The 23303-nt window shown below is 37.0% G+C and overlaps 2 protein-coding genes across 4 annotated transcripts in view; one reads left to right on the top strand and one right to left on the bottom strand.

Moving 5' to 3' along the window:
• Nucleotides 1-137: 137 nt before the first annotated feature.
• dnaaf6 (dynein axonemal assembly factor 6) lies at nucleotides 138-4609 on the bottom strand. The gene is made up of 6 exons (XM_084412561.1): nucleotides 4415-4609; nucleotides 4254-4332; nucleotides 2262-2367; nucleotides 2081-2177; nucleotides 481-566; nucleotides 138-396 (listed from the first exon to the last, which is right to left on the bottom strand). Exons 1-6 carry the CDS (start codon nucleotides 4499-4501, stop codon nucleotides 267-269), a joined length of 585 nt encoding a protein of 194 aa, XP_084268687.1. The 5' UTR covers nucleotides 4502-4609; the 3' UTR covers nucleotides 138-266.
• Nucleotides 4610-8900: 4291 nt separating this feature from the next.
• The window catches only part of kcnab1b (potassium voltage-gated channel subfamily A regulatory beta subunit 1b), a 50001-nt gene continuing 35598 nt past the window's right edge, over nucleotides 8901-23303 (top strand). The window contains exon 1 of one of the 3 annotated variants that reach the window (XM_084412560.1): nucleotides 8901-9192. In XM_084412560.1, coding sequence (XP_084268686.1) covers nucleotides 8939-9192 — 254 coding nt within the window. In that variant the 5' untranslated portion in view covers nucleotides 8901-8938. Of the gene's footprint in view, nucleotides 9193-15900; nucleotides 17051-23303 lie in introns of those variants that run through there. The other 2 variants (XM_084412559.1, XM_084412558.1) reach the window with 2 other exon arrangements.

Here is a 23303-nt window from a genome sequence, read left to right as displayed (position 1 = left end):
CCACTTTATTTAAGCTGCTGATTTGGAAACATTTTATCAGAATGTTTATTTCCTTGTTCTAAAGCTAATAAACCTGCTGATAAGTGAATTGGGTTATGGGAAGGCATTGACCGAAGTGAATTGGATTATTGGGACATATTCATAGGTTGTGTTTCCGGGTTGGATCCAAGACTGTCAATGAAAGGCTGTAGAACTGTATCTGTATAGATGTTGTCGACACTGCTGAAGTGTCTCTTCTCGTGGTTCAGTCACTCTCTCTGTCTCTCTCAGGTCAGGTTGATGCAGTCCATTGGTCTGTTCATGGGCAGTGTGATCTCCAGTTCTTCCCTCTCCATGATGAATCTGGCATTCCCCTCATGTTTGTGGACTGGGTGAGGCAAGTGAAGGCCCAACTTACTGAAACAAAGAAGATGCACATGTATCTAGTGAATACTACTGTTGATGGAAAAAGTAAAATATTTTAGTTAATATTTTACTCACTACTTTGGAGTTCTGAGGTCAAGAAACGTCTCCCTCACATCCAGCACCAAATCAGATGCTTTTGTATCAGGCAGTTTAACTCTCACCTTGCATGATAGAGAGAGAGAGAGAGAGAGAGGGAGAGAGAGAGAGAGAGAGAGAGAGAGAGAGAGAGAGAGAGAGAGAGAGAGAGAGAGAGAGAGAGAGAGAGAGAGAGAGAGAGAGAGAGAAACTTTTGTGAGATTACATTGATAATACAATTTTTAAAATAAAGAGATACAGCTCAGTCATTTGAGGACAGACAAATGTTTTTACTCCAATCCGCCTTTGCTATCTGCTCTGCTATTCAGCTCAAATGTGCAGCGTAACGCAAGACGTCAAGCGAACATGCTTGAACTTCTGTTTATCACAACTGATGTGTGAGCTGATGAATGTTTACATGTGAATAAAAGCCTACGTAGATTCAGTCTGTTCTTCATAAAAAGCGATTGTCTCTTCAGAAAATGTGGTCTAAACTGCTCAATTCATATGAATTATTTTGGATAATGGATCTCTTTATGAACTTTTTAAAGTTAAAATGAAGTTAAAGTTAAAAGTGGTAGTTCGAAACTGTCTGTGGAGGAACTGAAAGCTCTCCAAAGTCTTACAGATTTGGAATGGCATGAGTGTGAGTAATTAATGACTGAATGATTTTTTTGGGGTGAACTAACCCCTTTATAATGTATTTAATGACCCCAGCAAAGATGCTGTTAAAGGGATAGTTAGACCAAAAATGATATTTAACCCATGATTTACTCACCCTAAAGCCGTTCGAGATGCATATGTCAATCTTTTTTCAGACGAACACATTTTCAGTTATTTTAGAAAATGTCTTAGATCTTTCAGTGGTTATAGTGTGAAGCTATGGGGTCCACTCCTTCAAGTCCCAAAAATGTGCATGCATCCTTCACAAAAGTAATCCATCCGGCTCCAGGGGGATAAACGAAGGCCTTCTGAGGGTAATCCGTGCGGTTTTGTCATAAAAATATACATATTTAAAACTTTATAAATGAAAATAACTGGCTTCCGGTAGCGGTCAACGCGCGTTCACGGAGATGGATGCTGACGTAGGACGTAGCGTAGGAAGCGTCATGACGTAGAACGAACGTGATAGCGCAGCCAGAGAGCAGAGCAAAACAAAACTCTACGTTCGTTCTACGTCACGGCGCTACGTCCTACGTCATACGCCAGCATCCATCTCCGTGAACGCGCGTCGACCGCTACCGGAAGCCAGTTATTTTCATTTATAAAGTTTTAAATATGTATATTTTTATGACAAAACCGCACGGATTACCCTCGGAAGGCCTTCGTTTATCCCCCTGGAGCCGGATGGATTGCTTTTGTGAAGGATGCATGCACATTTTTGGGACTTGAAGGAGTGGACCCCATAGCTTCACATTATAACCACTGAAAGATCTAAGACATTTTCTAAAATAACTGAAAATGTGTTCGTCTGAAAAAAGATTGACATACGCATCTCGAACGGCTTGAGGGTGAGTAAATCATGGGTTAAATATCATTTTTGGCCGAACTATCCCTTTAAGTAATGTGTAAGATTTAATGAGTGAGGATTGAGCAGTACCAGCATGCTGTCACAACACATGGATGAGGGGTCCTTTCTGCTCAAGCCAAGAAACAAATCTTCAGTCCCAACAGACTGTTTCAGCACAATCTCGTACCTAAACATACAAACACACATGCACAGTGAGAGACCTGCTCACTTACAGCTCAAGTGATTTTGACATGCATGTATTTTCTCTTACTCTGGCTGTGGCCGTGGATCGGTGAGGTCATCAAAATGCGCCCCCTCGGTCACTTCATCGTCATCCCAGATGCCTTTGCTGTTCTTCTTCACATAGGCACTGCTACCTAGAGGGAAGAGAGACAGAACCATATAGAAGGATGCTTTTGTGTTCTCACAAGTGAACCCATAAGCAGCATGAAAATAGCAAAACGTGACGTAATGTTTAACAATTTCAAATTAGTTAGTCAATTATATTTATTATTATAAAATGATATTATTTTAAAATAATAAAACACACACATACATACACTACCGGTCAATATTTTTTAATGTTTTTGAAAGAAGTCTATTTTGCTCATCAAGCCTGCATTTGTTTGATCAAAAACTTTAAAATATAATATATAATATATCTGTGATGCAAAGCTGAATATACATCAGCCATTACTCCAGTCGTCAGTGTCACATGATCCTTTAGAAAACGAATATGCTGATTTGATACTCAGTTATGATCAATGTTGGAGACAGTTGTGGTGCGTACTATTATTTTGGCACACGTGTGATACTTTTTTCAGGATTCATTGATGAACAGAGGTGGACAGTAACAAAGTACATTTACTTGAGTACTGTACTTAAGTACACTTCTTGAGTGTCTGTACTTTGCTTGAGTATTGTTTTTTCTGTAAATTTCTTACTTTAACTTCACTACATTTGAAAGACAAATATCATACTTTTTACTCCACTACATTTCTGTCAAGGTCCTCGAGTAGAAAGTAGTTATGTCAGTCAGGGGGGGTTTTGGTTGCATTTTGGTTGGAAATGAAAGTCGGGTTGACGTCTGAACTCGACTGATGTTGGTTTCTGACGTCAACCCAATTTTCATTTTCAACCACGATACGTCTGTCCAACGTTGGAGATTAATGTCAATCTGACGTTGGATTCTGACATCAACCTGATTTTCATTTTCAACGTTGGGTTTGGTCTTCTAAATGCGAATTTTGTTGTTGTTTTGGAGCACACTAGCTTATAGATAACAGTAAAGCTAATATATTCATACTAAAAGTAAAAAAACTTTAAATAGGGCCATATCTGAGGGAACAGCCATTTGGGTGTCCGAAACCATTGTGGACGTTATTGAGTGACTTATTCAATCTCACATTCAATCCCACTACTGGAACTGTGCTCTAGAAATACATGTGATATTGATAGGAGGGCAGGCATATATTCAGAGGCATAAGCTACTGTAAGTATTACACACAACAATGCAACAATAATAAAACAATGCATTGACATTTACTTTTGATACTTAAGTACTTTTAAAAACAAGTACTTCTGTGCTTTTACTTAGGTCTTTACAACTTTTAATTGTAACGGAGTAATATTTGACCAGTAGTATCTGTACTTTCACTCAAGTAGGGAAGTTGTGTACTTTGTCCACCTCTGTTGATGAATAAAAAGTAAAAAAGAACAGCATTTATTCGAAATAGAAATCTTTTCTAACAATATAAATCTTTATTATCACTTTTTATCAATTTAACACATCCTTGCTGCATAAAAGTATTTCTTTCAAAAAAAGAAGGAAAAAAAATTAGGCTACTGAGTCTGACCACAAACTTTTGAATGGTAGAGTATATTGTACAACTTTTTATTCATCAAAGAATCCTGAAAAACGTATCACAGGTTATAATAAAATATTAAGTAGCAAAACTGTTTCTAACACGGATAATAAATCAGCATATTAGAATGATTTCTGAAGGATCATGTCACACTGAAGACTGGAGTAATGATGCTGAGGAAAAAGCAGCTTTGCATCACAGAAATAAATTATATTTTAAAGCATATTAAAATAGAATATTATTTTAAATTGTAATAATATTTCACAATATTACAGTTTTTTTCTGTATTTTTAATCAAATAACTGCAGGCTTGATAAGCATTAGAGACTTCTATCAAACTTTAATTTTGTGTTACACACACGCAATTTTAAAATAATAAGAATAATAACCTAATATACCCTCTTTGTGTTTATCCCCCGAAGATGCAGCAGGAGAACCGATATGTCCCGGGCCCAGGTTTGCTATGGGCTTCACTTTCTGAAAAAACAGGATAATTGTTCAGCGACTTATCCTTAACCCAAACCTACAATGTAAAACTGGATTTGTAAGAAGCTCAGACCTGGAGATCTTCTTCCTCATCTTCATTGTTTGGAGAGAGCAGGGCGGACAGAGCCTGGAGATTATGCACGGACGCAAGACCCTCCATCTTTATTATTCGCTAAGTTTTGACGAGAAGGTGAAGTATTTTTTAGAGTTTTCTATATAGTTTTTTGTAAGGTGTTACTCTGCTGCTCTTCCGGGTGCCTGGAGTTGAGCATTTAGACATTCTCTGGCATTTCCATGGAGACTGCACGCGGATTGTTGTAGCAACTGTTGCTAGGCGTCTTTGTTTTTTCTATGAAAATAGTATGGCATAAAACTATGGCATAAAACTCACAAAACCATCATCGATGTAAATTTATTATCAATAGTAAATTTACAGTTGGCAATTGTTAAGTCTTAACTGAGATCGTTGTGTTTTAGAACACATTTGAAAGTATTATCTGAATAACTATTTGTAAGCAATAAGGTAACGTTACTTGTCTATTAGAAAACTTTTTTTTGTACATTATAAAATACAGGTGAGTGACTTTTTGATATATTCAAATGTGATTCATTAAAAGAATCAGAATTAATGTCAGATTATGTTTTCATGTGCATGCTATAATTTTAATTACATAATTAAAATATAAGAAAGTCCAATTACATTATGTTAAATATTAAAACAAACTCTCACTTTTATAAAACGGTTACCACACAATACAAATATTAAAGCCGAAAAAGATGTATCTATGCAATTTTCATGAAGTAAAATCACTAAAAGCATTCCTTCCGCTAGAAAAAATAGTCCCTGGCCGTAAACAGCAACAGAAGTTAACGTTACATACATTATTTCGCCAATAGATGGCGGCAAAGACTTAATGAGTGAGTCAGTCAGTTAGTAGTGAAGACTTTTACATTGAAAGGACTCAAACGTGATCACGGAGAAGGAAGACGCAACTGTCAAATTACTAGGGCACGGGAAAACCCCTGAACTGTTAAAAGGACATGTTATGAATAACGTATAGAACTAACATGAAGGAAAATGTGTATACTGTAAATGCAGGTAAGTTACACTCGCTTACTCGATCTCTCACAATACTCTAACGTTACTATAGCTTCAATGAACAATATCAATGAGATCAATCAAACGTATTTAATTTGCTAAGAGTGGTTGCTAGGGGTGTTGTGTAGTAATATAGAACCGTTGGGTGAAGCGGTCATAGCCGTGTTTTATTGTGAATAAAACACAGCTATTGACCAATCAGAATCAAGGAATGGAACTAACCGTTTTATAAAAGGAACTTAAAACAAAAAGTTTTAAAACCTAAAAACAACAAGTGTATTCAATAACTATGCGATATAATTTTGTAGCGAGTTCGATAAACAAACTTGAACCTTTACAGGGGTGGTATAGTACCCTTTTCACAAGATGTAAAATAAGTCTTTGATGTCCCCAGAGTGTGTATGTGAAGTTTTAGCTCAAAATACCCCACAGATATTTTTTATAGCATGTTAAAATTGTCCATTTTTGAGGGTGAGCAAAAACGCACCGTTTTGTGTTTGTTCCTTTAAATGCAAATGAGCTGCTGCTCCCGGCACAGGGGGCGGAGCTTCAACAGCTCGTGTCCTTTTACCTCACACACACATGCACTGAAAATTTCAAAAACTTTTAGCCTTTTATGTTCAAACCGGATTCAGACAATGATGGAGAGACTGAAGAAGAGGTGACAACATGTAGAAGCAACAGGACGTTTCTGAATGGTTAGTTGATGAATTTATGTAGCTTATGTGTTGTTATCTTCTAGTCATTGATTAGCATATTCTGTCTTGATAACCTGTAAATCGTGTTCCGGGGGCGGGGTTTATGTAAATTTTAGGGTTTGTGATGTCACTAACCCGGGAGGAATGTTGTATAGTCCCTACCAGCCGTTTGTTGTAGTCCTTAAAAAGCTATTTCTTTAAAAGCAAATATCTCCCTTTGCTTTGAACTTTGAGCATTGTAATTTTGCAGATGTTGTTTATTCTCAAACAGCAACATTACACACAAACTAAAGTTAAAAAAGTGAAATCATAATCAACCACCCCTTTAAACTTTCAAATAGAGCTTTCCTCCGTATGAATTGTTGTTCCGAATTATTTATGGTTTTAATTAAACCTAATTAAGATAGTGTAATTAAGAAACTGGCTATGTTTTCTAGTGTTAGATAAGTCTGTATATAAATATGGATTAACCTGTGATGCATTAATCTCTACTAAACAACAAGAAAGTTATACATATCCTCAAGAGGCCAGTGAATGAATGTTTACAACTATAAGTAGAACCACTAGAGGGCGTTTTTGGTTTACTTTGTCAAAATGATTGCAGGCCTGAATCCAGTTTGTGATCAGTAGAGTTGTGTTGGATTAATCCCTCTTATGAATGTCAAGGAGAAACAGACGGTTCAGTAATTCAGAATTCTGTCTCTTTAAAATATTGCTTTTATTTAACGATAACATCATTTGTCTTCTCACTTTATGCGGCCATGCAGGTTAATGTCAGAATCTTTATCAAGTCACTTGACCCCGAGTATTTTCAGGGACCCACTTTTCAATATTTTTCTGATAAATTAGGTTCATTCGCTCACTGTCCCTTCCCGCAGCCTCTCAAATCACTATATCCCCCAGGATACAGAAACTATCAGACTATCAAAACATGACTAACCTAATTTAAAGATTATTAAAGTTTAATTTTTATTAAATAAATGTTCTCTCATAATTTCTCTTTGAGAGCTGACTGTGTGTGTATGTGACTGGAAGTATGTGGAGGTTTACTAAGTCATTGCCACAGCTGAATTTGTTGCCTGCAGCAGTTATAGGGCGAATCTGTCAAGCTATCAGTATTCCATTCATGTATTTTCTCTCTCTGCAGTATTCTTTTTTTTTATGGTCATAGAGCTATTTTTTCCCCATATTTTTCACAAAAGAATGTTCAGAGACTCTCGTCTTTCCATAGTCCCTCAGTCTTCCCTTCACTGTCCCTCACTGAACCCTTTACTCTCTTATTCTGCCATTCTCAGCATTCCTGAATTGAAGTACTGTTATATCATTGTGAGTCTTAATTGAGAATGGATCTGTCTGAATTTGAACTAAATCAGTTTGAGTCTGAATTTGACAACACATTTGTGCTTTGTGCTCTGATGAATATACAAACAAATGCAGCCATATTGGAAAAATGTCTACATTTCGATCTGTTGAAGCTCTTGTGTTTCTGATTTTGAGGTTGGTTAAATTTAAAAAAATTTTGTCTGATTTTGAGTTCAAATCTGTTAAACTGGGTCTGAACTTTAAGGCAAATCGGAATAAGCATAAATTCAGAACAAATCTGTTTATGTAATTTTGAATTCAGACCAAAGCTGTTTATGTGAGTTTACACTGAGAACAAATCAACTGAACTGAGAACTGAACTATGTCAGCAAGTCTGAATTTAGAACAAATCTATTTTCGTCGAGTCAGTATGGGAACAAATCTACGTAGGCGAGTCTGAATTGAGAACAAATCTACGTAGGCGAGTCTGAATTGAGAACAAATCTACGTAGGCGAGTCTGAATTGAGAACAAATCTACGTAGGCGAGTCTGAATTGAGAACAAATCTATATGTTGGCGAGTCTGAACTGAGAACAAATTTATGTAGGCGAGTGTTAATTGAGAATCAATCTAAGCGAGTCTGAACTGAGAACAAATTAATGTATGCGAGTCTGAATTGAGAATAAATCTATGTAGGCGAGTCTGATCTGAGGAACAAATTTATGTTGGCAAGTCTGAACTGAGAACAAAACTTGTTAAATTATAGTCAGTATAGCAAGTCAGCATTTTTGAGCATCATAGAAGGATGAGGAGGAGCTGATAGAACAAAAACTCTGTAAAATAGGTTTTCAGTAAATAGAAACAGAGGTTACAGGAGCCGTGCTACACCATCTCATATGTGTTCTGGCTGAAATTCTATGCATACCATTCCACTGATCTGACCTGATGTCATAAATATGGCCAAGCTTTTCCCAGCTTATCCCACCAAAGGAGCTGGCAGTCGGCACTGATGCCAGACAGCGCCAGGCCCCATGCAAGAGCTGATTTTGTTATCTAATTAACAAATTACCAAGAATAATGCAATGTCACAAACCGACGTGTTTAGATAATTTAATTTCTGGAATTAAGGAAGTAATTGAGTTGTAGATCCAGCTGTTGCTGTCACCTGTGTGTCTCAGTGTTTCGTTTTGTATGAGCGTATGTGGGTGGTTGCTCAGAGATTTGGGTATTTTTTTCTGACTACAGTCACACAGAACATGGGGATTTTAGATGACTTACAAATCTATCTCCCATTGTTCACTGGAATGCCTCGAGGTCAGAAAACCCATAACTGGATGGTACTAAAGGATTACGATTCCATGCGTGACGTCCTCTGTTTGGACTGGCCTCAGTTGGCCGCAGTTGTTTAACCAGACTGATAGCTCTGAGTGCTAATATAAAAACTGCCCTCACATCACAAGTTCTCACATCTTTATGACAACACAGCATTTTCAGCAAAATGTACCTGTACAAGGCAGCTTGCAGTGACATTCCCTTCCCCAGGCAGAGAAGCGCTCAGCGCTCTGAGAGATCCACAGGCCACTTCCTCCAGAGACAGCGGGCAGGAGTGAGCTCACACCACACCGCAGGTTGTCCTCACTGGACAGGTAGATCCAGCTCTGCCCTTGAGCTTCAGCAGCTGGGCCGTTTTATGCAGATCCATGGGTACTCTTTAAAGGACTCAGTGAGCACCAACACCAAAATGATCTACAGGTACATATCACTCATTTTTACACGGTGCTTAAAAGTTTTTTTTATACGCCAACATTACTGTGTCATGAATGTGCCAAAATTTACTGCACACACATGAACACGTGCAAACTTGGTGATTTGATCATGTCAGCAACATATATTCTTAGCATGTTCTTTGCAAAATGTCACTGTTTAATGCTTTTTTATTATTCAAATAACCTCTAGGGGCTCTTTGACCAAGGCAGAATTGTATGTACTTCTGCTTATACATTATAACTTGGAATACTTATATCCTAAACTTGCACTGTTCAAATGTAATAAACTGTGATGTTATTGAAAGAAGTCTCTTATGCTCACCAAGGCTGCATTTATTTGATAAAAAACATGGTAAAAATATTAATATTGTGAAATATTATTACAATTTAAAATAACTGTTTTCTATTTTGTTTTATTTTTAAATGTAATTTATTACGGTTATGCAAAGCTGAATTTTCAGCATCATTACTCCAGTCTTTCAGTGTCACATGATCCTTCAGAAATCATTCTAATATGCTGATTTGAAGCTCAAGAAACATTTTTATTATTATTAGCGATGTTAAAAACAGTTGTGCTGATTGATATTTTTGTGGAAACCGTGATACTTTTTTCAGGATTATTTGATAAATAGAACGTTTAATGCATCCTTGCTAAAATTAATTATTTTTAAAAATACTAAATCTTACCAAGCCCAAAGTTTTGACTGTTGCTGTATATCCTGAAAACTGTTTTGAATTTATTAAACTCAGCAGTCGTTTATAAATTTCCAATACCTTTTGACTTGGATTTCAAACTAAAGGACAGTAAATTTATTTATTTTGGTTTGTTTGCTCAGCAAGGTAAAAAAAAAATTAATAAGAGGACAGATTCTGTAATCATTTACTCACCTTCATGCTCCAAATTCCTATGACTTTCTTTCTTCTGCTGAACAACAAAGAAGATGTTTTTAAGAGCTTTGGGATCCAAACAACTTTCGACCCCATTTACTTTTTGTTTTGTTTTATATTTTTCAAAATATCTTCTTTTGTGTTCCACAGAAGAAAGGAAGTCATAATTGGAATAACATGACAGTGAGTAAATTATGTATGAATTTTCTTTTTTGGGTGAACTGTCCCTTTAAAAAAAAAAAAAAAGAGAGAGAGAGCGCAAGAGGGAGAGTGAGAAAAGTCAAATATTCAGTTTCAACACTATTTAAGTACAAATTTCCCAACAGAATACTTTGGTACAGAACTATAATTCAATTACTCCGGTACATCCCTGATTTTATGAAGGGCGCGTTCAGCATGGTTTATTTTGCAGTCATGTTATCAGCTTTGTATTGTAATGTCAATTTACTTGCACCCTTATTCATTAGACAAAATAAATTGCATGACTTGTAACGGCTTACACAAGAAAATTAGCAAATTAAATGAGCCGTGGACTCAGTTTCTGTTTGACTGAATTAAGCAGTTCACAAAGCAGGAAAAAATCAGCCCAAAGTGTTTAACCGCGATTCAAAAATGTAACGCAGGTTTTCTAAATGCATGTTTGCGGCTTTTCAGTTACATTCTTGACATGTTTATTAGACGCTTTACAGTTTTAGAGCATGTCTTTAGAAGATTTTGGAATGAAAAGACAAGTACCCATACTGTATAATCAGTGCATGAAAGCATGTGTCAAAGATCAGAGGTTTTGTTTATGAGGTGAAACACCAGTATGAGTCAGAGGTGTTATTCTAGCCGTGGAAGGAGGGCTACCGCTGGGTAAAATAAAGCTATTAGCTCTGATTAGCAGCCAGCTTGATCTGCTTTGACTCACACTGGTTCTTTATGCTAATGACTTGCAATACAACTAATCCCATATGACAGCTGGGATTATTCTGAGGGGTTAGGGGGAGAGAGAGAGAGAGAGAGATGAGGGTTAGGTACATAGTTGCGCTGAAGGAAAAGGTTATGCTGACAAAATGTAAATCTGTTCTTACATAATCCTGTCATATTTGATGTAGAGTCACAAAACATATATTATCAATTATAGGGGTTCTGTACATCTTATGTTCATAGCCAGTGACCGACAGATTCATTCTGTGCACGTGCCATGCTGAGGCCAGTGGTTATGAGGATCTTGTTGACCAGGATGATACTGTACGTCCACCAGTCTAAGATAAGATTATTTTTTTCTTCTGTTTTTCTGCTTTATGACGTCCATATTAACAAGGTAACCTTCCTGAACTGGCCAATTATGTGAGCAAATTAATATGCAAATCTTTATATTTATATTCAACTCTGACATTCATAATTATTATTTATATTTTTTGATAATTTTTTTCATTCCAGTGTACAATAGCGATATTAAAAAGACTGGTGATATTAAATTTTTCTCAGTCATTTACTGTTGTAAATGACATTTTAAAATGTATACATTCTAATTCAAATCTCCAAGATTGATGTGGGGATCGGGTCTGAAGCCGTGTATTTCTCGTCTGTGATATTATAATGGCAATAAATTAACTTCAAAATATGATTAGAAATAAAAAGTAAAAAATATACTTTATTAAATTAAGTAAAATTAACATTGACAGTAATAAGTTTACTGGCTTCAAAACACAAATGAAGATCTTTTTGATGAAATCTGAGAGATTTCTGTCCCTCTATTGACAGCCTACGCAACTACCAGCCGGAGAAGCCTATGGAGGAGTGAGACAGCTCTCAGATTTAATAAAAAATATCTTAATTTGTGTTCCGAAGATGAACGAAAGTCTTATGGTAGGGTGAGTAATTACTGACAGAATTTTAATTTTTGGGTGAACTAACCGTTTAAAGTAATCGGTAACACTTTACAATAAGGTTAATTGGTTAACATTAGTTAACTACCTTAGTTAACATGAACTAAGTAAGGGATAATGTATAGCGAGGCGGTTGTTATAGCGAATAACAACCCCGACAGGCTGAACTGGACTGGTCTTGAATCAGCCTGAAGGGGTTGTTATTCACTATAACAATCGCCTCGCTATACATTATCCCGCTTATTACATGGCTACCTACAAAATAAATAAATAATTTGACACAAAATATTGATTTAAAAAGGAGTTTATTGCTTCCGCTAAAGAAAATAGTCATTCCGCGTCCATAGCAACGCTCTGTTTTTCATGGCAACGATGTGTTATACTTCGCAGCGGTCTGTTATCAAGAAATAACAGACTGCATTCTAAAGTGGAATTCAACCAAGCCATGTAATAAGAATGAATAATACTTCTTCAGCATTTATTAATTTTAGTTAATATTAATTTCAACATTGACTAATACATTATTCAAATCAAATGAAAAGCTGTATTTTTTTATTAATTAACATTAACAAAGATGAATAAATACTGTAACAAATGTATTGCTCATTGTTAGTTAATGTTAGTTAAAACATTAACTAATGTTAACTAATGGACCTTATTGTAAAGTTTTACCAAGAAATCCATGTTACTCCAGTGGTTTAACCTCAGTTATATGAAGTGACATGAGTGCTTTGCGCAAAAAATAATAATAATCTAGCACACAAAACAACGTCTGGTCTTGCATCAACACAACACACATGCGTCGTGGTGCTCTCGTAAACGCGCGTTGGAAATTAATATTTTATTTTAATAAAGTGGTACTTTTTGCGCAAAAACAAAGCACTCTTGTCACTTCATATAACAGGTTAAAGCACTGGAGACACATGGATTACTTTATTGATGTCTTGTACCTTTCTGGGGCTTGAAAGTGGTAGTTACGTAGATTGCCAATGGAGGGACAGAAAGCTTTTAGATTTCATTAAAAAGATGATGAATGTAAATCTTACGGGTTTAGAACGACAAGAGGGTTTTCATTTTTGAGTGAACTATCCTTTTAATGTGGGGTTAAAAAATGTGCCTTTACCCATTAAAATGTAGCAAATTATAGTCTATACAAGAAAATAACTTAAAAACAGCTAATAGATTTACACATTTTAATATCAGCCAACTAAATTCAGTTCAGAAGGGCTAAATGGTCCCCCCCAGCTCCAGCGCCGATGAACACATTTAATTGAGTTTCTAAATCAGTGACTTTCTCAGCTGTTCTTAGAGGGGAAAAACTTCTTAACTTATGATATCTGGATAAACTAAGACGTTAAAAATGAGCTGTGTCCTCAGAGGGCTCTTGCTAAAGCATGTTTGACTAAACCAATTTCCTGTTAGAAATCTTTATTTGGACGAGAGCGTAATAAAGTGGGTGATCTCTGACTGAGTCTTATTATCAGGGGGACGTTTAGAGAGATCTTTGTCTCAGGGTGCCAGAATAGTTTTTCCATCAGGGGACGCCAAAGTGTGACAGTCTCAGATTAAGCTCACTTTAATGACACACTTACACTCAGTTAAGACTGTCAGGCAGAGTAGGGCTATTCAGCTACAGTCCTGGAGGGCCACTGCACTGCAGAGTTTATAGCTCAGAAACCTTTATGGGGGTTTATTTCATGTCTGTTTGCTTTGAGGTCATCTATGTGTACCCCTAAAGTAGAACATTTTTAATCCAAAACTCTCTTTTTGGAAATTGGGCCAATAATAACATTATATACATAATATAATCTTGATATGATTTTACACAACAATAAACAAGAAGTAAATATTGAGTCATTTTAGAAACAATACTGTCTATTTTTGCTCCGCCAATGAAGCCACAGCAAAATAAACCGTTCCGCATCTCATAGCAACATGCAGTACTGGCGTTTCTGAACACAATGTTTGCGTGAATGATTTAACGACTCGCTCATAAGGACATTATATACCAATTATATACCATTGTTGTATTTATTAATATTTGAAGAGTTCAGATGCAAAAGCCTCTAAGTGCCATCTGAAATTTTCTTCTAAAATGATCATTTTGATCAAGCTTGTATATATAAGTTCAGTAATTTCACTTAAAAGCCAGTGAAAATGACCTATTAATTATCATTTAAGTGAAATTACTGAACTTAAATATACGAGCTTGATAAAAATGATCATTCTAGAAGAAAATTTCAGATGACACTTAGAGGCTTTTGCATCTGAACTCTTCATTTTGAGTAAGCGTTTGTTTTTATATTGTTAATATAGTTCAGTTTGATTTAGTAATTTTGTTTTGTGCTTTTGTCATTTTTATTAATGTTTTTTTTGTATATTTTCCATTTAACTTTAATTTTTTTAATCAAAATGTTAGGTTTAGTAATTTTAGAACTTTTTGAACATTTTGTATGTCATACCTTATTTAAGCTTGTCATCTAATAATTTATATTTGATTTTTTATATCACCTATTTCTGACAAATATTTTGCAATGGAAAGAAAGCTGCTCATCAAGTGACTTCATTGTTTTTAACATAGGGTTAGGGTTCACCTTTATCCCACGGTTAAAAATGTACTGTAATTCATAAGCAAAAAGGCACAAAGTGTATATTTTATATTATTTGAATTGCAGTTTTATAAATTTGATTGTTTCCTCTTATGAACAAATTCATCTGGAATTTTCGGAGTGTAACGGTTATGTTCTATTATGTCCTATTATAGTTCCATTTTCAATCTGTTTGATCTGTTCCTGGTTTGCCTGATTATAGTTAGTTTCCTCACTAGTTAATTGGTCCCACACACCTATTCTATTTCATCCTGATTAGGTTTCCTCAGGTTTAGAAGCCCTGTGGCTGTGTCAGAAATCACATACTCTCTTGGTATACTCGTTTCGAATAAGTATTTACTTCACGACCTCTAAAAAATATGTTCTATATAGTATGTGTGTAGAATGAATGTAATCTGGATGTTCTACATTCGCCATGTTGTCATTATCATGTGACCTACCAGCATCAGCTACGTCTCTTCACTGCCGTTCATAAATCCTCCCCCGTGGCCTCATAGTAAAGTGCTCATTGTATGCACACTTGAATCTCGCCAAAAATAGTAGGTTATCCGGGTACCTTTTGCCTACTCTTTAATGAGCACTGTGAATTCGGACATACTTCTTTTGTCACATACTGATTTTCGCCTACTATATAGTAGGGAAGTATGCGATTTCAGACGCAGGCTTTGTTTCCTCTGTTCTTTGTCCGGTATTGTTTATGTTATGTGTAGTTGCTACACTTTTTTTCCATATATGATATTGGGTTTCTGTCAGGTAGTTTGTAATTCCTAAAAATCCAAACTTATTTTGTGTGAGAGTCTGTGCATTCGGGTCTACTCGCTTAGAGAAGAAATAAAAACATTTTCAGGTTCGTTCAGGTTCAGTCTTTAATATCTGAGTGCACCAGTCAGGTCGGATAACATGGTCATATTTACGGGCCGGGTTTTGGGCTTTAACTTGATGTCTAGTTTTGAGCTCCTTCACTGAATGGCACGTTTTGTTCAATCATTGTCATAATCCCACTGCAGCACAAGGAAGTTTCGGGGAAAGCAGTGGCACACACGTGCCAAATGCATTGTGGGACATTGTGTGACCTGATAAGAGCCTCGTTTACTGCTTTTTAGGATGGTCAAGCTCAGCTTTCACATTAACGTTGTTTCATTTGACAACCAGATGTCAGTAACATTACTCAGTAACATCTTTCAGGGGTTTAATACATGCTAAAAGATGTCAAATCAATGATTAGCTGTTCCATCACACCCTTTTTTCAAGCTTTTGCAGCGGACTACATGTGACACGCTGCGAAATGAGCATGACATCTGCATTATAAACGTATCCGAACGTATCACATTCACGCATAGTCCCATCCAGATGGATTGTCTTCACTCTCAGCGCTAGCCGCTGGTGAGAGACTGCAGTTATTTCAGTCTCATTGCAGTCTCTCTCTCTCTCTCTCTTCCTCTCCCACTCTTCTTATATCGTCTCTGATTAAGCATCATTCTCACATGCTTGGCTTTCATGCCTCCTCTTTCACACTCACTCTCTCTCTCTCCATCTCTGTTAGCTTCTCTTTCACTTACAGCCCCAGTGATCATGCCGCATCCCTCTATCTCTCTGTCCTCTCCTCCGCCTGTCTGCTTTTGTTTACACATATCTTCATCAAACTGACTGTTTTTTGTGTGTGTGTGTGTGTGCCAGCTGAACCGTTTTTTGGTGAGAGGACATTTAGATGTGGGACGCAGCGTGTTTTTCACCTTGCAGCTCACTCATCTGGACGGCTTTCGGAAAGGGGTCCTGTTCAGACTTTCAGGAATACATCGATCTTCCGGTTTGCTGCCCGCCGAGTGTTTTCCCAGAGTCCCGGAGTCTGTTGCATAGCTGTGCATCTCCTGCGGTGCACTCGGACTGCTCTTACAGTCTCTGTGAAGAGCGTGGGCTGAAGAAAACCCCCCTCTGCCCGTCATCAGCCTGAGGAGAAACACCGTTGAGGGTCAGCTAAGAACAGTGGAGAGGAAAGAGGCAAATCGAGAGAAGAGTGAAGGGCAAAGCAGCACCGCACAGGTTAAGAAGAGCATCAAGCGGCGGCACAGACGGGATCAGCTCCTGTTGGGAAAGAGAGTGCTGGTTTAAGAAAGAGAGAGGCTGGAGCACTTTGAATTTATGAACTAGTAACTCTTCAGCTTTTGAGATCCAAACCAGAACTGCATTCTGATTCTCTTGGACTTCCAGGACAAGCTGTGTCAGTTTTCCCTGCTCAAGATCCTCTGCAGCTAACAGTCATGCAGGTGTCCTTCGCGTGCACGGATCACGGGTTGAAGGCCCCGCGCACCAGCGAGCCGAACAAGCAGAACACGTCGAGTCCTAACACGGCCAGCGCGGCAAGGGCACGGTTCCGAACGGTGGCTCTGATTGCTCGCAGCCTGGGCTCCTTCACGCACAGGCACCACATTTCCCTGAAGGAGTCCACTGGGAAACTCACCGGCATGAAGTACAGGTACGGAAAACTTCCGGCAACCACAGAAAACTCTGATGATATTGTTGTAAGATATCAGTTCTGAAACATTATTATTTATTTTTTTATCTTTTTACGCTGACGGCGAGTTATAGTTTTGATAACACTGATCTTTAATTTTATGTTTTTAATTCTCAAAAAGACATGGAAAAGGTTTCTATAAAAATAGCAGTTTATTCTGTGAATGAACAAACTCATTCTAGTAAATTCTGTCTGGTTAATAATGAGATTGGGTGGAGTGATTGATGAAGTTGAAAGTAAATTGTGATTGGCTACACTTTTTAACAACTTTTTTTTTTTTTTTATTTACTGACAACGAACAGCGGATTCTTGTCTTGTGTGTGAAATTGTGAATTAGAGTAAAGGCTGGAGAGCTGAAAACATTCAGTGTGTGTGAATATGAGGGGGAGGTGTGAACTAATGGTTTTTGTGCTGGAAATAATTAAATGCATCTGAGACACAAGTATACCTCAAGCATGCAACAGTTATGGCATATCTGCTAGTTTCCATAACGACAGAGACCTGGCAGTTTGCCTGAGCTTTACTCTAATTGGACACATTAGCTATTGGGCAGGGGTCATAATTGGGCAGCAGGGTAAACCTGAACACCCTCAGCTGATGTCCAGCTTCAGGCACTCATGTTTGACATTTATTACTTTTCTACACTTTCAATGAATTCATTGCATGAATGAAAGGGCAATTTCATGAGGAAATTAATTTGTCTTGATCTTTTGAAATAAGAGTTTGATGTACGATGAAAACATCCTGTAACTTTAAGAACGGGTACAGTAGCTACTATAATACTACCTGTATATCTTTTCCAAAGTATCCCGTTGTTAGGAAAGTGTGGCTGAAGTTTATTTTTAACAAGATCAGGGACATTTTAGTCTGAACTTAAAGAGTTTGTGTGGCACATTTCAGCATAGATTGTTTTGTGAACCTGTCACAAGGTAACACAGGCATTGCAGAGGGGATCATGCCTATGTTCCCACAGCCCTATGTTCCCACAAATGGCCTACCACTGACCCCACCCCTAAACCTACCCGTAACTGGGGTTTAGAAAAATCGTATTAAAAAAAAAAAATTCATAGGGCTGTGGGAACATAGGGCTGACCCCTTGCAGGGAGGTTGTTATTGAAGGATGGAGCAGCGCAAGCTATATTTTACTTGACAGCAAACCCATCCTGTGCTCCATGTGTAAGCACAGTAAAGAGCTGTTCATTTTACATGCAAAGAGGTTACTTGCATATAGTCTTAAAGGAGCAAAAAAAAAAAAAAAAAACCTGTTTAATGGGGTAGGAAAAAGAGGGTGGAAAAAGGTTACATGATTTGTGATTTTGAGAAAGGGTGAAACTGTATATCTAATATATATATATCAGTGGCAAAAATTATGTTCGGCCTAGCAAAATTGACATCTTTTGAACGCAATAAAACATGCAAAACTGTGCAGGCATAATTTTTGGCCAGGTAATTCAAGTACAGAACGAACTAAATATTAATAACTGATTATGTTGTAGTCAATGTATGCTTATCCTGTGAGCTTTTTTTGCAAAATAATTTTGCCCGATAAGGACCGTTACCAAGTTTAGTGTTTTGTTCTTCCTTAATGAACTTGTAGGATCATTAAAAACAAATATCCCCTCCTTCATACTGTATACACACACACACACACACACACACACACGTATATATATATGTATATGTATATGTGTGTGTTTGTGTCTGTGTAAAAAAAACAATATATAAAAATATACAGTATAGTATTGTGAAAAATAAATATACTAAAATGTATTTGAAATACATTTATTTTATGGTAAGTATGCTACAAATACATTTGCATATTTATGTACTTAATATAAATACCCTGCAATTGTATTTAGAAAAAGCTGAGGAGATATTAAATGAATTGCCATATTTGACTTATTAAGGTCATAATCAAGTCACATAACAAAACAAAACTGTCATAGGCAAACACAGCTTGCAGGGCACAACCTGCCTCTTGTGGAGAATTTTTAGGTTGTTTTCACAAGGCAAAGTTAACCATGAGTAATGACCCTCTGTTTTTCCGTATATATCGGATGTCCTGGAGAATAAATATCTGTCTCTGTGGTTTAATCATCTGTCACTCACTGTGATTTAATCTTTAGAAATAGCAATTGCTCTGACAGCGTAGAACCTCGGGTCTTTTTGTAACATTACATTTTTATAGAAAGTCCTCCTGCTTACATTTTAACATCTTTCTGTTGCACCATGTGTCTGTGATTAAGAGTGTGTGTTGGTAGTGAGTGGTCAGAATGTATATAATGAATGTAAGTGGAAAAAATGTGCGACAAGAAAGTAAACTGCTTTTCCATCTCTGTGTTTGTCCTGCTCGTGGTTCAGAATGAACTCTCTGCTGCACATGCAAATGGCAAGAGAAAATGTACAGGCCATTAATATACATTAATAATAACATTTGGGCCATGCCTCCTAACAATTCTGAGCAGTAAGGCTTTTTTTCTGTGTTCTCTCTCTCTCTCTCTCTCTCTCTCTCTCTCTCTCTCTCTCTCTCTCTCTCTCTCTCTCCCTTACTCTCTGAATTTATAAATGACAAGGCTTAAGATATAGTTTAAAAACCTTTGATGTCTACTGTGTATTTTATTTTACAAACTCCAAATGTATTGTTTTGCTAGTGCTTATGTGTATCTAAATGTCTGAAACCTAAAATAAACATTATGAGGTTGAAAACACTGCATAGTTGTGATATATGACAGCGCTGAGCTCGTCCGTCAGCGCCAACCAACACGCGAAAGCACAGTTTGAATCTTGCAGTTACAGTATGTGACGCCACTGAACATTCAATATCCCATATGTGGGACTGTACTCTCAGGGGCACAGAAATAAAAATCCCATATGGGACTGTACCGCTCAAAAGGTTAAACATTTAATTTGTAACCATGAAGGCAAAAATTAAACTGAGTGGGCACAAATCAGATCTGAGGGGGCAATGCCCCCTTTTGCCCCCTCGTGGCGCCGGGCCTGTGTCTACAGATTTGTAAAAGGCCATATCTTAGTGTGTCCAAGGGATTATGCATTATTGTGTGTCTGTATTTGTATCGCTCTGTCTTTTATTTGTTCAAATCACAGAAGTATAATTTTGCCTGGTATTTCTGAATTCATAGCAGAAAAGCAAACAGTTGCAGTGTTGATGGTTCACTGGCGGTGCTGCACAGTCCAGATGGGCAGTCGTGCTGTGTGTGTGTGTGTGTGTGTGTGTGCGCGTGTGTACGTGCTTTCTTCCTTGTCATTGTATTTGTGTGGGCTTCTGTTTTCTTGGCCATTGGCCTGTTAGAAATCAATCAGTGTATGTGTTAGTTTTATTTGTCTTGTAAGCCTTTTTTCTTCACACCATAATGGTCCGTTGTGCTATAATGTGTGTTTTTGTGTGTGAGTGTAACACAGCAGCCACTTTGTTCCAGATGCACATGCAGGATAAGGAAACATAACAAACAGCCTAAAGGGCACAGGAATATTTCATTTTTAATTTTCTGGGTTTGTTGGGAGAGATATTTGTTATCATACAGTAGCCAGGTTGACTTTAAAGGCAAATAACGGCACTATCTGTCTATCTATATTGGTAAGTTAGTTAGTGGTAGGCAAGTCAAATATATGGTTTGAGCAACATTTTCTATTATTAATCAACATTATCACTATTTATTTTAATATGACTGTCTGTCTGCCCTCCCTCCCTATCTATCTACTGTTAGTTAGTTAGTTAGTTTATACCCGGTTAGTTTATTCCTTGTAGGCAAGTAAAACATATGGTTTGAGCAACATTAGGGCGAGTAGATGATGACAGCGTTTCAATTTCTGGTGAACTATGTTTTTAATTGTCAGATTGTGAGCTCTGGGCTGCTCAGATACTGCTGAGGGATTAAACCTGATTCTGCTGGAGAGGGAACTGAGGAACTGGGGTGCCTATAAATCCCTTCCTCCACACAGTTACCTATCTTTTAATCATCATATTTTGTTATTCATTGCTGATGAGGCTTAATAGTTTTATTTTATAACTGCTTTGTTTTTATTAAAAGATGCACATGCACTCACAGTGGTAATATCGTTCAGAACACACACACACACACACACACACACACAGAGTAGTAGTTATCACACTCTGCAGCAGTCCCCTGACTGCTCTGAACTCGTTATCAATTCTGTTTTACGACGACTATACAGTATAACGAGACAGTAATTAGGCCTCACACTCACGCACACTCTCACAAGCTCATACTCTTACAACAGTCTTACTGAAACACTTTTAATGGTCATACTGAAAAATATTTGAATGCTTGTCTTTTATCTGTCTGGTCGTCCAAATGCTGCATGTTGTTAGTTTATGTCGGCTTCCGGTAGAACGCGTGTAGGTTACTGTTACTGTCTTTCCGCGTGGCAAAGTCATTTAATTCCATTTAAGCTTTTATCTGACTTCATTTTATATCTGACTCCATTTTATCACGACCTCGAATTTAGGTTAGATTGCCAATTGGTTATTGGTCAATTATATAATAGTTTAGCAATACATTTGATTGTTCTATTTAACTCTTTACTTATATTTTACCCTTTCAGATTAGGAAACTATGTCGCTCAGAGGTCCTCACGTCTTCTGTTTAACGCGGGTCTCACGATCACAAGCTCGTCAGTTTTGGTCACCAAACCGAGGTAACTGCTATATACCTCGATTGGTTGCATTCACGCTTACACAATCAAAGGTACTTTGGTATAGCCCCCATGGAATTGCATTCACTTGAATTTAACATAACGTTTACTTCAGTAGAGGTATGGCCACTATTACAGATATAAGTTGACCAACTTTACTTCTCTTATAATAGCTTTGGATTGGCCATGCCGTGGTTTCCCACGTACACTTATCTAAAGTAACATTAAATTAAAACAGAGGTAAGACACACCCAGATTTAGGTTGGTCAAACAGCACTTTTGCTGCCCTAAACGGAAATTCACTTCTTGTCTTTGCAAAACCAAGTACACTTGAATTAGTGCCAAATATTAGTCGTCACTAATCTGACGCAAAACTTGCGGTAACATACAAATCCGTTTAATCTAGCTACTTGGGAAAACAATTTCAGAGTCAGAATAAAATCAAATGTAACTATTTATTATGTCAGGTATATGTATCATGCAAATTTCATAATCAGTTCAAATAATAAATACAAAACATCAAATGCTCTGGAATAAAGAGAGAAGATGCGAACCTGACATTATAAAATACATGATGCGGAGTGTTTTGCATACACTCCACATCACGGACTAATTTGAGTTACAAATCGCCCTTGAGCTTCTTGTTGCATTTCTGCAGACAGAAACTTCTTTCACATGGAAACATTTGCTAACAATGGGAATTCGCTTTCAGAGTTTACACTTTTTGGGAGCAGGATGCCATTTGCCTGGAAGACACACCCTCCTCTGTGTGCAAGTTATCTCTAAACTCTTAAAAACTTTATTACCTTTTGGTTTACTTCTTTGGGAATGAGACATTTGTACCAGTCACACTGAGACATTTCAAATGATACCAAACATGTTTAATACTGTATGATAATTATTCACATTAAACCATATAGATTTTTGGGTGAATTTCGGTGATCTCAGCATGAGAGAGAAGGACTGGGGGAAGAGGGAAAGAGATGTATTCTGAGGTGAGACTTGCGTCTCAAATGGTGATGCTAACTTCACAAGATAGAGTTCAAATGTTAATTTTCTTTGTTTTCTCAGAGAGTTGCCCTCTCTTCCAGTTCTTCCAGTCTTACACCCTTACAAAAAAAGTATTGTGACGGTGTCATAGTACTTTAGTGTATATGGTACTGTATTTTTGATACATGGTACATGATTTTTTAGGACATGGTACTATGGTGACAGTAAAAACATTTATAATGTTACAAAAAATTATATTTCAAATAAATGCTGTTCTTTTGAATTTTCTGTTCATCAAAGAATCCTGTAAATCCTGTAAAGCAGCGTAACTTTTTTCAAAATTGATAATAATAAGAAATGTTTCTTGAACAGAAAATCAACATATTAGATTGATTTCTGAAGGATCATGTGACAAAGACTATATGGGTGCTGAAAATTCAGCTTTACCATCATAGCAATAAAGTAGTTTTCAAGTACATTCAATATATTTTAAAATATAGTAAAAGTTTTTACTGAATTATTTTTACTTTCAAAATGATGAATTCGTTTT

This window comes from Rutilus rutilus, assembly GCF_951802725.1.
Source record: "Rutilus rutilus genome assembly, chromosome: 6".
In the NCBI taxonomy this organism is placed as follows: Eukaryota; Metazoa; Chordata; class Actinopteri; order Cypriniformes; family Leuciscidae; genus Rutilus; species Rutilus rutilus.
This window is presented reverse-complemented; position numbering and strand designations above follow the sequence as displayed.